This window comes from Macaca nemestrina, chromosome 6 (assembly GCF_043159975.1).
Source record: "Macaca nemestrina isolate mMacNem1 chromosome 6, mMacNem.hap1, whole genome shotgun sequence".
In the NCBI taxonomy this organism is placed as follows: domain Eukaryota; kingdom Metazoa; phylum Chordata; class Mammalia; order Primates; family Cercopithecidae; genus Macaca; species Macaca nemestrina.
The window spans coordinates 52,604,968-52,619,699 of record NC_092130.1 but is presented as its reverse complement, the minus strand read 5'-3'; the positions used below and the strand labels follow the sequence as shown (position 1 = coordinate 52,619,699).

The 14,732-nt window shown below is 38.3% G+C and overlaps 1 protein-coding gene across 1 annotated transcript in view; it reads left to right on the top strand.

The window, feature by feature from the left end:
• The window catches only part of LOC105467225 (coiled-coil domain containing 192), a 249,325-nt gene that overhangs the window by 88,221 nt on the left and 146,372 nt on the right, over positions 1-14,732 (top strand). Inside the window, exons 4-5 of the mRNA XM_011716707.2 lie at positions 5,826-5,957; positions 6,811-6,867. Of these exons, the coding sequence (XP_011715009.1) occupies positions 5,826-5,957; positions 6,811-6,867 (189 nt within the window). The remainder of the gene's footprint in view (positions 1-5,825; positions 5,958-6,810; positions 6,868-14,732) is intronic.

Genomic DNA, 14,732 nt, shown 5'->3' with positions numbered 1-14,732 from the left:
TTAACTTGAATTTCCTTATTTATGTTGATACCTTGTTTCCTATCCCATAATTAAATGTGAGTTTAGGCAGAATGCCTCAGTGAATCCCAAATTGAGAATTATACTTTAAAAAGCTTTAAAACCCCTATCAAGACAATGAAGTAAATTTAAGATGGCAGCTAACATCTTGTGATTAAGCAGTAGAGCACAATCTTTTTCACAGAGCTTAAATTTTTTAAAAAAAATCTCAGATGTGTAACTTATTTTAGTCTCATTTCTCCTTTTTCCTTCTGGATTATCAGGTGTGTTTGATAGGCCATTTGCAGTGGGGATGGGGTATATCAATTGTCCTATGTTGATAAACAATTTCACCATTATATAATAGAATCCAATAGTAAATTATTAGTTCTTGCTACAACTTGTCTGTGTAAGGAGGAAAAAATAACATCCCTTTATCTTGCTTTTGTGAAGTGATGTTACATATGAGAATTAAGACTCACAGTTTAAAAGTTAATAAATGGAATAATCTTAGCAAAGATTGCTCCTGGCCAATTAGACTGTATCTTATTATACATTTTGACAGAATTCCTCATCCATCCTTCTGGGGAATTTGCAACCTAATCTGAACATATATGACTGGATAACTACCCTACTAAGATACAACAAGATAGCATAGTAAAGTCCTATTATTCAAAAGAATAAAACTGCACCCCTTTCTTTCACAGTACACAAAAACTAACTCAAGATGGATTAAAGATTTAAATGTTCAACCTCAAACTATAAGAATCCTAGAAGAAAGCCTAGGAAGTACCATTCTGGACATTGGCCTTGGGAAAGAATTTATGACTAAGCTCTCAAAAACAACTGCAACAACAACAGAAATTGCAAAGTGGGTCCTAATTAAGCTAAAGAGATTCTGTACCACAAAGGAAACTGTTAACAATGTAAACAGACGACCAACAGGGTAGGAGAATAAATCTTCAAACTATGCATTTAACGTAGGTCTAATATTCAGAATCTACAAGAAACTTAAACATTTCAATAAGTGAAAAATTAAAAAAATTAAAAAGTGGGCAAAGGACATGAACAGACACTTCTCAGAAGAAGATATGCAGCAGCCAACAAACGTAGGAAAAAGCGCCCCACATCACTAATCATCAGAGAAACACAAATCAAAACCACAATGTGGTACCATCTCGCACAAGTCAGAGTGGCCATTATTAAAAAGACAATAACAAGTGGTGGCGAAGCTGCTGAGAAAAGGGAACACTTGTACAATGTTGGTAGGAATGTAAATTAGTTCAGCCACTAATTTAGAAAGCAGTTTGAAGATTTTTTCAAAGAATTAAAATAAAACTATCATTTAACCCACCAATCTCATTACTGGGTGTATACTCAAAGGAAAATAAATTGTTCTACCAAAAAGACATATTAACTTCATCGCAGCACTACTCACAATAACAAGACATCGAATCAACCTAGGTGCCCATCAACAGTGGATTGAATAAAGAAAATGTTGTGCAAATACACCTGGAATACTACACAGCCATAAAAAGAATGAAATCATCATCACGGATGCAGCTGGAGGCCATTACCCTAAGCAAATTAATACAGGAAGAGAAAAACAAACACTGCATGTTCTCACTTATAAGTGGGAGCTCAGCACTGGGTACACATGGACACGAAGATGGGACCAAAAGACACTGGGGACTACTAGAGGTGGGAGGGGAGGAAGAGGACCAAGGGCTGAAAAACTACCTGTTGGGTACTATGCTCACTACCTGGATGATGGAACCATTCATACCCCAAACCTCAGCATCATGCAATACACCCATGTAACAAATATGTACATACACTTTCTGAATCTAAAAAAAAAAGTTGAAATTATTTTAAAAATCCTATTATAGGCACCAAGGTTATAGAGTCAGTGAGTTGTGGAATTAAGACTAAAGCATAGGTATCCTGATTCTAAGTCAACATTTCTTAGAATTAAGCTGAACCTGAGCTAAATATATCTGAGTTAAAGAGATATTCAGTAAGAAACTTATTACAAAAGGAGAGGAAATAAGGGGTTAGTGTCTGTATAAAAGGAAGCAAGATGGTGGGTTAGAGAGAATTCTAAGATATTAGAAAAAAATTCCTGTAAGTATATAAATTAAGATCCTGAGAAATATTGCTGAAGTCCATATGGTAAGGAAAAAAAACATCACAGGCCTCATTGTGACAGGCAGTCTGAGTTAGGATTTGGATATGATATAAAACCAGGAATGGAGGCAGACAAATGAGGGCCAAAATCTAACCTCTTCTTATTAGCTTTGGAATCTTACACAAGTTAATTCACCACTAAAGCGTTTAGTTTCTCATTCTTTTTGATGATGATAACAAAAATATAAAGAAAATTGCTGATAGGGTTTTGAGCAATGACGTAAGGTAACATTTATATATGTAGCACCCAGCAGAATGCCTAGTATACTATATCTACCAAACATATGTTAGTTTCTGCTGTTTTTCATAAACTTTTCTTACTCGTGGTCAAGAACATGGAATCTTGATACCAAACAGCATATCCGTAGAATACTTTTGGCAACAGGTAATAGAAAACTCAACTCCTTAAACAATAAAGGAATTTATTGACTCACTAAGTGCAAGTTGCAGGGTAGGGTGTGCTTCAAGATTGGTTAATAAAGCACTTCAATAATGTCATCAAGAACTTAAGATTTTTCTGTTGTTTACTCTTCCTTTCTGAGTATGCCTGGTTTCCTGATGTCTGTAGGATGGCTGTAGTAGCATTCGCGTCTGGTCGGTGACAGAGGGTGCTTCTCCAAATCACTCTCCAATTCTGTGCAGTGTGAGTAACCCAAATTAGGTCACATCTCCTTATAAGATAACTGTTGCTACAGGAAAGCCAAGCTATGATTAGTTTATGCTTTGATTCCTGAACCAATCAACAGCAAAGAGGATAGAATTGTCATGATAACCAGGGCCTATTTTGGAGCTGGGGTCAAATTTGAGTGTAGGGAGTCAAATCTGATGTCCACTACTAAAAAGTTGAATTCCAGAATTTACTTGCTATATCCTTTGATAAGTCATATAATTTTGTTGAAACTCAACTTCTTTATCTGCAAAATGGGAGCTATAATAGAATGAACCTTTAGGATGTTTTGAAGATAAATTGAGATACTAAAATAAATTTGAAAACAAAAGGCTCTGCAGACTGTCTGACATGTAGTAAGTACCCAAGAAATGTTAACTACTATTAATATTATTTATTCACCTATATAGTTTTGCATTATATAATAGCTATTTTTAAATGATCTGACTTTCTGGCTAAAGTATGAGTTTTTTGAGGATATGAACGACATTGTTTTCATTTTTTAATCTACAAATTCTTACATATAATAAATGTCCAACTTATTTCTTTAACAAATGAGTGAATAAATGATGTCTTTTGAGTGAACAAATAGAGGCTTTCAAACAATAGAAGCTAGATTTAAAAGAAAGACAATAAAATGGTAACGATGGATCACGTAACAAACAGAATATGGGAATAAAATGGACCCGACTGAGAGAGACTATACATGAGAAAAAAATAATTCCAGACATAGAGGGAGATTTCTCTGAACATTAGAGTGGTTGTAGGAAATGAACAAATCAAATATGGTTTGAGTTCAGGGTATGCAGCTCATAAAGGTTATGATGTCTTCAGATATTTTGTTTTTGTTTACAATTTGATAAATAGGCTGGGCACAGTGGCTTACACCTGTAACCCTAGTACTTTGGGAGGCCGAGGCGGGCAGATCACTTGAGCTCAGGAGGTCGAGACCAGCCTGGGCAACATGGTGAAAACCCATCTCAAAAATACAAAGCATTAGCCAGGCATGGTGGTGTGAGCCTGTAGTCCCACCTACTCAGGAGGATGAGGTGGGAGGACCCCCTGAGCCCAAGAGGCAAAGGTTGCAGTGAGCAGAGATCGTGCCATTGCATTCCAACTTAGGTGACAAGGTGAGACTCTCTCTCTCACACACACACACACACACACACACACACACAAAATTGATAAATATTTAGATAAAACCCAGAAAAACACCTACTGTGATCTAGAGAGGCAGAATAATAATTATAATAAGAGCTGCTAGGTGCTTGATATGTTCCAGGTATTGTTCTAAATGTTTCTGTTGTTTAAACTCATGTAATCCTTAAAAGCAACCCATGAGATAAGTAGTATTCTTTTCATCCCCATCGCTATTTACAGATTAAAAAACTCAAGCCCAGGTAGGTTGAGTAACTTGCTGAGATCACACAGATAGCAAACAGCAAAATTGAGTTGTTTTGTTTTTTTTTTTCTTTTAAAGACGGAGTCTCACTCTGTTCCCCAGGCTGGAGTGCAATGGTGTGATGTTGGCTCACTGCAACCTCTGCCTCCTGGATTCAAGCGATTCTCCTGTCTCGGCCTCCCTAGTAGCTGGGACTACAGGCACCTGTCACCATGCCTGGCTAATTTTTGTACAAAACTGAGATTTTTTTTTTTACCCAAAGAATAAAGACACAAGACTCCTTGGCTTTAACCATCACACTATACTGTGTCTCTAATAAAATAGAAGGGTTGGCAGAGAAGCCAGACTGCAATCCCAAACCACCATGGACTCAGGAGTTAAACACGTGTTAGTGATCATGAGGAGCACCTCTGGTCTCCAAGGCCACCACGAGCCAAAAGGCATGGCCAGCAGTTTGTAACATGTGTGTTCCCTCTAACCCTTATTTTGCACTTTCTCAATCTGCGGCATGTAACACAATGGCTGTGGAGGGGGCAACTGAACAAACATTTGTCCGGTGAATGAGTGTGTGGCTGGATAGTTTGGTGCCGGTGTGTATGATGTGCTCACAGTATATATGATACGCCAGTATGTATGATGGGCCAGTATAGAGAACATGCTTATTTCCTTGGCAGACTGAATTCTTCGTACTTCCACATTTGATACATTGTCTTTAAAAATCTAAGGACAATTAAGTTTTTTCAAGATGAGACAACTTGCCTTGCAACAACATTCAGAGTAATGCAAAAGAAATGTAGAGATAATCCATGCTTCAGAGAGTACCCTGGGAGTTGAGTTGCAGTGAATACAGACTTGTGTGTCTCTTTCCAGGGAGTCTTTCAGGATTGTTGCTGAACTGTAGAGAAAAAGCACAATAACTGTCAGAATGAAAGGAGAAGCTAGTACAGGCGCTCTCCAAGGGAATTAGAGACTAAGGACTATCAAACTACCACTTTCCTCAAGAGGAATCTACAAACAGTCAAACAAAGACAAAGTCATTGCTAGGAATTTTTTGGTTGTGGCTTAGCATAGATCTGCCTTTGATCAGATTTTAACTTGAAATTCCTGCATGTACCCCAGTTCCATGCACCCTGCCGCTTCTGTGGCGAACATTCAGGAGAGTCAGAACTCCCACTCTTTCTAGATAGCTGTAGCCGCCTAAGAGTTAAGTTTCAAGGACCATATATAAATCACAATACAAGTTTCAAATTCAGCTGTACAAATAAAGTGCAATCTTGAAACCCAGTGAGATGAGTGTTGAGATCTTTGCACTAGAAATTTCACTATTTCTAGTATTTCTATATTCTCCGTTGTAACTCGGTGATTTCATCTCTTGTTCAGAAAGATCTTAGTTATAAACAATAAATAAAATCAATTTTTTCCTTCTTTCTCTATGCTAATTTATCATTTATGAGGAATGCTCCAGAAGCTGTTTTCATATTTAATAGATACTGGTGGAAAATAAATTATTTCTAAGTTGAATTTTTAAAACATCACTGTACTTACATACTCTTATAAAGAAAATATCTTTAGCTTTCAGTCTCTGAAGGAACAAAGTCAAAACTGCTTGAACAAGTATCCCGGCTGGAGGAAAAACTGGAGGCTGTGGACCACAAGGAAGCCAGTGGGGAACCATATGAAAAAATGGTTCTTGTGAAAAACCAGGTATGTTGTAGAACAACGTCATCTTTATTTTAATAGTTACCTAATTTTATATGAACTGATAATCCTGGAAAACCATTTCAGTCTGGATTAAAAGTTCATATTTTTAAGTTCACAATGGTAAATAACAATATTTGTATTTGCTAAAAGTAATTTTATTCCCTGATGAATATTGACATAAAATTTATTTTGGTAGTAGTAGTTTTAAAGTTTGTTTGATATGTATCCTTTTGAATAATATTAGCTGAATATTCTATTTATTTTATAAATGGTATTGACTGCACAAATTTCTCTTAGTTGTCAACGTTGGAGTGTTTCTTTCTGTGCAGTAAAACAAGAGGATCATAACATTTGGTATATGTTTCTTAATCAATTACTTTATAAGAAATGATTAATCTCTGAATATCTGAGTGTTAAAATATATATCATTATATAAATTTAGCTCTTGTTAAGTCCAAAGGGTTTGCATCTGCTCTTGGAATATATGAATACACTCTCATGTGAAGGCATATATATATATGTATATATATATATGCAATATATATGATATACATATCATATATATATGATGTAGGGGCATTTGCATTAACCATAGCATGTCAAGCTAACATTATCTTACTCAGGCATATCCTAGTTCTTAATATATTTGTGTGTTTTTATTTTGGGCTCTTTCATAAAATGGAAGAGAAATAGGAATGGTGGGATGATTTCTCCAATGACGATTTTCAAAACCTGTAGCTGAAATAATGCTGCCATTCACAAGATTTGAAAACTGATACACATTTATGTCTGCAATAGGTTGAGTATGTAAAAGAAAGAGTTACACACTTAGTTTCTAAACTTGTCTCCTTTTCAGTGCATCCAGAAATTGCAAGCTGAAGTAAAAGCTTCCCAGGAGCAACTTACAGCCCAGGTAAGTGTTTGCCTCCTTTTTTCATCCCTTTATTTACGTCATTGTTAGCTTGGAAATGAACAGAAACTGGAAAGAAGTTATAAATGAGTTTTGCCTGGTGCAAACCAAATCACAAGGCTAAAAATGAGTAGTTCTACTGAGTCTACACAGCTTCTTTTCATACCTAAAATTCTGATTTTTGTGGATGACAAAAATTCCAAACTGAGCTCTTATATATAATCAGATGGCCTAATCAGGTGTTATCATGAGAAGAGAACTGCAGGGCAGAAAGATGAAGAAGCCAGCCTAGTTGGGTGAGTAGGTGGAAGTGGAGAGATGTGGTAATTATTGACCCATCAGATAAAGGTCTAGAGAAGTGCTTCTTAAACTTTACTGTATGTAAGAATCACCTGATAGCTTCTTAAAACAAATTACTCAGATTCTGTTTCCTGCACGCCTAGGGTGGGGCCTGGGAATTTGCACTTTTGGATGATTCTAGATTCAGACAATGCTGATGCTGCCAGTCTTCAGGACACACGTTAAGTAACGTTGTATTTTATACATACATATATATATTACATATATTTAATATATATTATAATATATATTATGTTTACGTATAAATATATATATTCACTCTGCCCCAGCCTTGTGATTTTAGGCAAGTGACTATATAAAACAATCAGAGTGCATAGTTGCCCATTTTCTCCTGCAAGTACTCACCTGAGACAGACTCCATGAATTTCTACGGCAAATTTCATTTACACACTAGCCTATGTTTGCTCAGAGAACATGTGAGCATCTCCTGCCACCATGCCCTGTGTGTCTGTGACCATAAATCTGTCACCCTGCCACTATTCCTTCCCAAGGATCTGAACAACAAATGCCTTAGACATCTCCTCAAAGACTTGATTGCCATCCTTTTGGACATCTTTTTCATCCACATCTTGGCTGCTATGGAATGATTTCTTGATTAAAGACGCTGACCAATCACGTTAATGACCAACCTTAACTACACCAGGTTCCTCAGATAGACCTGAGACCTATGAGGTTGCCCTCCAAAAGACTGCAAGATAATACATTCTGGTGACAATTCCTTTGGGGTTTGGAATGAACTGACTTGGGTAAAATATTGGTAATTGTCCCCATTTTGGGGCTGGAGAAGAGAAAAGCTAATCTGCTGTGGCAGTTAGCAGAGCTTGTAACTCTAAATTCAGAATCTTTTTGGGGCTTGTATGCTCAATTGTCCAATATTGAAAATGACTAAGGCTTGCATTTGTAGCACTGTGACATATTTAGACAGAAATATGTCTCATTAACCAGTATTTTGTTGCAGATGCCTTTCCCCTGGTCTCCCCCTGAGGGTGCCAGATAATGACTATTGTCAGAGGATGTTCCGTCATGACAATTTGATACCCACAGTCATTCATATGGAAGGGGCTTTTAGCTCAAGAGTTTATATGGAGGGCAAATGTATTCACTAAGCCTCAGATATTAGCTTCCAGCATCTCTTTGTGAAAAACAGATGAAAAAATCATAGTTCCTGGTGCCTTAGGGAAATTCCTATGGTGTCTCCTTTAATTGACTAGTTACTATGGTTGCTATTCCTGTACCATACTGTTACTACTTGAGGCTTGTCTGAACTAGGATTGCTTCCCTGTATTAGGGCATTGATACCAATGACTGAGTATCAATTACATTTCTCATATGTAATTTCTCATATGTAATTGTCCAACATTCAGGTTTCAATATAGCAGTGTATTCATCAAGGTTTTGCTTCAATATGTCAAGAAAAACTTAAATGAAAACAGTATTACAATAGTATTTATTGAAAGTGGATTATGTATTTTCTATGTGGAAGATATTTCACGTATCTATTTTAAGTCTCAACACAAGCCAACAAGGTAGTCATTAATTTTCAGAAAGAAAATGGAATCTTAAAAAGATTAGATCACTCGTCACACTCTGAAACCCATGATTTTGCTATTACAACTTGCTGTCTCTCCAAATTATATTCTCTATGTGCCATTTGAGGTATCAAATGGTGTTTATCAAGGCTCTATCTCCAACCTCCTTTTCTCTTTCTGTTCACTTTTGGTGATTCAGCAGTTCATAATGCTTCAACTCTCACTCCCATGCAAACAAACTGCCTTCTCCCACAGCAAGTTCCTTCTATCTTAAGCCTCCCCTGATTAGAGATCCGTAGTGTTTTAATGAGCATTTCTCAGAACATTGTCCCTGAAAAAAACATTCCATAGGATACTAAGAGGTATTCTGAAAAAAAAAAAATAATAAACAACAAAAGTTAGGAAAGAGTGTTGGAAGCAAAGTTAAATGGGTTTATTTCCTGCAAGAGTTATCCATGTACAAACAATCTCCAAGAACAGGCTGTTGTCGGTCATTTTTCCAGAAGAGTTTGATTATGAATGGTGATTTGTAACATCCAGGTTTAGAGATGGCTGGTATATGGCATCAGATTGAAGTACTCTAGTTCTTAAATACGACCTGAATATCTTGCTGACACCTCAGGCTAAGCATATACAAAGCCAAGTTTATCATCTTCTGTTATTATCTCTTAAATACGTTTCTCTATTCGTATCCCCCAGCCATGGTGGATAATATCACACTACTGGTTTTTTTTCTAGATTCAAACTACAAAGCAGTTTTAAAATCCTACCTCTCTCTGCCTCTGTCCTACTTTGGTTAGTTGTCAGGCCCTGAGTATGTTTGTACAAGTTATCTCACTTTCATGTCTTCTATTCCATTATACTGCCACTTCTCTAGCTCTTTCTGATCGTCTTATATTTTAATTATTGTAACTGTCCCCAAATTGTTAACATTTGTGAGTGAATTCAGAGCCTCCCACAACCTCACTCCCCGTTGCAAAGTAGTCCACTTGCTCTGATGCCATCAAGCCCTATTGGCAGAGAAGAGAGAGGATAAAAATCTGTGTGTAGAGATTTGGAGTGGGTGCAGAAAACTAAACAGAGCAAAAGTATATCACTCACAGGGTGAATGTGATCTGCTGGAGGGGCAGAGAAGAGAAAGGGGATTAAAAAACCAGGGTGGTAGGAATGGAACACTGAAGATGGGGTGAGGGTTCTTCTGGAATAAGAGATGAGAGTTCTGAGGATGCTGAAGATTAGGAAATAATTTGAAGTATTAATAAGAGTTGCCTGGCAAAATATATACTCGAACCCCTTTAAGTGAGAGTCCCATGAAAAATCTGAAATTTCTGTTTGAGGTATGCCTCCTTAATGTAACACCTGTGGGACTTGACCTCTATAATAGTCTCCTGGTTTCTGTACCTCCATCCTGAGTGAAGTTTCCAAAGCTAGTCCCTGCCCCTCATCTTCTCTTCTCCCTCACTCCCCTCTCTCTGCCTTACACTGAGCCTACTAGTAGAATGGAGCTGCTGTCTTTCTTTACACATCCAGTATTATTTGATGTTCTGTGATTTTTCTCAAAATATACTCTTAAACTGGAATATCCTTCTCTCTTCTCTTCATTCAAGTAACTCTTTTCTGTCCTTGCAAGACTCAAGTTAGGCACCAACTTCTCCCTTAGTCCCCAGATTACTTTCTGTGGGTCCTCACAGCCTCCTTTAGATACATCTATTTGAGCTGTTAAAATAAACATTTTAGGCAAATTAAATTTAACAGAGTTCATTTGAGCAAAGAATGATGCCTGAATTGGGTAGAAATCAGAACCAGAAGAGGTTGAGAGAGCTCCATCCAGCAGCATGGGTAGCAAGCTTTTATAGGCGAAACACAGAAGCAAAGTAAACACATTATCTGTTGGCTACCTAAGTTAGGTATTTGCCTTATTTGGGTGTGGTTGGATCAGTTGGGTGCCTGTGATTGGCTGAAGCTCAGCTGTTTGTGATTGGCTGAAACCCAACTATCTGTTACAAAAAATATACTAAGTTAGGTTTCAGTTTGTTAAGTAGGAACTCAAAATAGGGAGAGAACCTCAGGCCAGTGGCCTCCCGCTGGTTTAACAGAGCTCAATATACTATACTTTGTTGACATTATCTGTTTGTATATCCATCCCCCCACTAGACTCCAGGGACATTGAAGGCAGCACTAAGAATGTGTCTCTGAATGCACTACACTAAGTACAGGGCTGGGTGCATTGTAGCTACTCAATACATTTTGCTGAATTGCATTGAATTTTACTCTGATCATGTCATTTCCTTCGTTCCAAAGCCTTGAGTGAGACAATGCTTGTCCATTATCCCAGAATAAAGTCTAACCTCCTGACCATGGTGTTTATCATGCTGACAGGGGGACCTGACCTCCTTTCCTGCCTCATCTCCATCTCCAACTGCGACCCCCAAGTGCACCCTGCATCCCTGCCCTAGCAGCTTTGCTTGTAGTTCCTTGCTACCCTGAATACCTGTTCCTGCCATTGATTTTGCCAGACTTTCCCCACTCTTTATCAAGACTTTTTTTTCCAGGAAGTTCTCCCTGTCTATCAATCCAGAAGTAATCTCTCCTTCTTTGGTGCATTCACAGCACCTCTCTGCGCCTCTTTACAGTCATTTTTCACACTATGCCCCACAAGAGAATAATCTGATGTGGCCTCTTTTTCAAGACTGCAGGTTCCTGAGGAAATACGTCTGTTTATCTTTATGACTCCCACAGTGTCTGGCTCAATGTCTTGTACAGATTTTATTGAAACGATTGTTAAAATGGCTAAAAAAAAAAAAAATTATTTTGGCATCTGTGGGAGCATCCTTTATATATCCGGGAAAATCACTTTATGAAAAAGGATTGTATTCCATGAAGATGTCAATATTACATCAGACATTAATTTAATGAGGCTGACACTTTCAAGATATAACATGCAAGTGACAAAAGGTAAGGATCTCTTAGAGGGGAAACAGAAGGGAAAAAATAGCAGAGAAAGAAAACACAGTTTCTGGAAATTTCTATTTCATGTGAAATAAAAAGAGTTTCTAAAGGAAACATGGTCTTAAATGAAAATTAACAACGTAGTATCTAGGCTTGCTTTTATTCAGAGTTCACTGCTCTAGAACTCAATAGTTGAATAATATTATTGTTTAATTAAATTGATAGCTATGAAATGGAGAGGAAATGAAAGCCTTAACATTTCAGAGTTATCATTTGCTAATACTTTGAAGATTAAAATCTCATCCCATTAAATTTACAGTGCCTAGTCACAACTTATACTTCTAAAGAAATTCTTAAGGGTTGCCCCTCCCAGTGCACATGTGGGCACCCAGCCTGAGCCACCACTGGGCTAAGCTGCCCTGGGCATCTTTATCACTCCCTCCGGTGATTACTTATCCGCTTAACGACCTACATGGGATAAAACAAATATTTGAAGTGAATGTTTATATTTACTTAAAGATATCTGTTCCTCTTAGGGCAATTTGAGTTAGGAAGAGGGATCTTAATAAAAAAATTCCTTTTAAAATTAATACCTTCCAAGTTATGGAATCCATATGTTGCATATGTTTAGTATTGGCAGGTATAAGTATGCTCAGCCCCATCTCTTCACTTCTTCATTGATGACCTGAATATCTGCACTACTCCAGATGTCTGCCTCCCCTCTTTACCTCCATTTCAATGGCCATCCCATGTCTCAGTTTCCAGCCACCCACAAGACCTGACAAGGGCCAAAAGCTCTATAATATTCAATGGGCTTATTGCAAAATGGAAATCTGGGTAATTGGGTGGTAGGCACCCAAGTGTGATGTTATTCTCCATACCGTCCTGTATGTTTGATACATTTCATAATAAACTAAATAGTTAAAAACATCCAGATGAAGGAATCCTTCAAATGAATCATACAGCATGCTTGAAAGTGTAGGACAGATGAGTGAATTTTGGAAACCAGAAGATCCTGAACCACAGTCCCAAGGATCCACTGAGGCCTGAAAGCTCAGGGTGAAGAACTCAGGGCATGGGAGGCACCCAGGACAGGGGTCTCCCAAAATGCTGGTTTACCTTCCTTTCCTCCTCTAAAGAAGCTATAAACTGCCATTTTACTTTCTAAATTAAGAATCTACAAGAGCGGACTGCTCCCTCCTAGAATTCCTGGCCCTCTGCTAATTGACTTGTTCCTACCATAACAGAGGACATGGCCTGTTTCCTTGGGTTTGGTTCTGTTTTGTTTTGCTACCTAAGCAGCCACTGACACACCTTTGGCAATAATACCCAGATATTCTTTACAATTCCATCTCTCCCTTTATGTGCAATCTTCCAGGGCCAGTCATTCAAAGAACTCCATCAGCTACTAGCTGAGGAGTAGACATGTGCCAACTGGACTCTTTCTCCAGGGACTCAGCACATTAAATTCAGGTGAGGAAAGAGAGAGAAAACAGATGGAGCTGGTACATTCTACCAGGGATGCCCAGGCATCATGGTGAAGTAGCTTATGCTGCTTGAACCAGAACTGTCCTAGATCCTCTCCATTTCTGAATCTGTTTCCTATTGATTTTAGGAGCTACCCACAAACCCTCTAGTAAATTCTCTTTTTCTGTAAGCTAGCCAGAATCAGAGTCAGTTGTTTATAACTGAGAACCCATCATTCTTCTTTTATCCCAGTGGTTCTCAAAATGTGGCTCCTGGACCAGAAACATTAGCATCACCAGGGACTTTGAAATGCAGATTTTGAGGACTAACCCCATTCTGCTAAAATCAGAAATTCTGGGAAAAGGATGCAGAGTTTTTAAAGTCCTGTAGGTGATTGTGATGCTGGCAAGATCTGAGTTGCACTGCACTGTCCAGTGAAGCCCCTAGCACTTCCAGCATAGACCCCTACTTTCTGACCAGGACATCGTCCCCGACCAGCATCTCACAGATGAAGCTGGCCTCACGGGCCTCATGCTCTTTGTGCTGAGATACTTCTCCAGCCTGGTTCCTAGTGCAGTGCCGGGGATTGAGACTTGGAGACATGCTGCAGCACACAATACGTGTCTGTTCAACTGATGAGTCAAATGAGAATGATCTTCCTGCCCTCCCTTTCCCAACCCCACACTTCTATGTGCTCTAGAAGCATCACTTCATTCCTGAGGCTTGTCATGACTAATTCTACTGTACAGTGACAGCAGTTAATCACACCTTAGAGTCACATAACAATATACAGCTTCCTAAATGCTCCCACCCACATCGTGTCATTCATATTTCACAATAATCCTATGTAGTAGATATCACTCCCCTTCCTCGATCAGAAGAAGAAAGTGAGAGTCAAAGACACAAAGAGCCCCGCTCACAGTAAATAGCTGGTATGTAGCACAGCAGACGTGCATGTAGATATTCTGACTGTAAAGCTCCTGTTTTTAAAGCTGAATTTCACTTCCAAGTCAGGATTTTTGCTGCATATATATGCCAATGCACTTTAGTGTTTAACTTTAGTGTTAAAAGATCATGTGGCAGACTCAGACCACATGGCAGAGTTAATCAGTGGTTATAATAGAATTCTACCTGTGCCAATGAGGAATGGGGAAATTCCTTTCCTGTGGGCCATTCTCTTAGGGCCACATGTACATTAGTCTAAATGGAAAATTCCTCAGTGATTATTTATGAACAGAACCAGGTGGTACTGAATGATTGCACTGAGATCAATCTGGGGAATATTTTTGTTGCATGTGTTCATTACATTAAAATGAGCCCCTCTCTGTATCCCACCTTCCTTGGTTAGATTATCTGCACAGGATGAGCATTTAGCCTTTCATTTTAACCCTTTATGTGCTTACCCCATGGCCCATCTTTCCCATGCTGAATCTGGAAAGGTTGAATATCATAGAAGAATAGCAGAAGCTTTCAAATTCCATTAGTGGGTGTTGCTGCCAAGCTTCTCTGTGCGCTCAGAAGAGGAAGGGTTCTGAGCTCTCTTCACATCAGCAGGTTGATCCT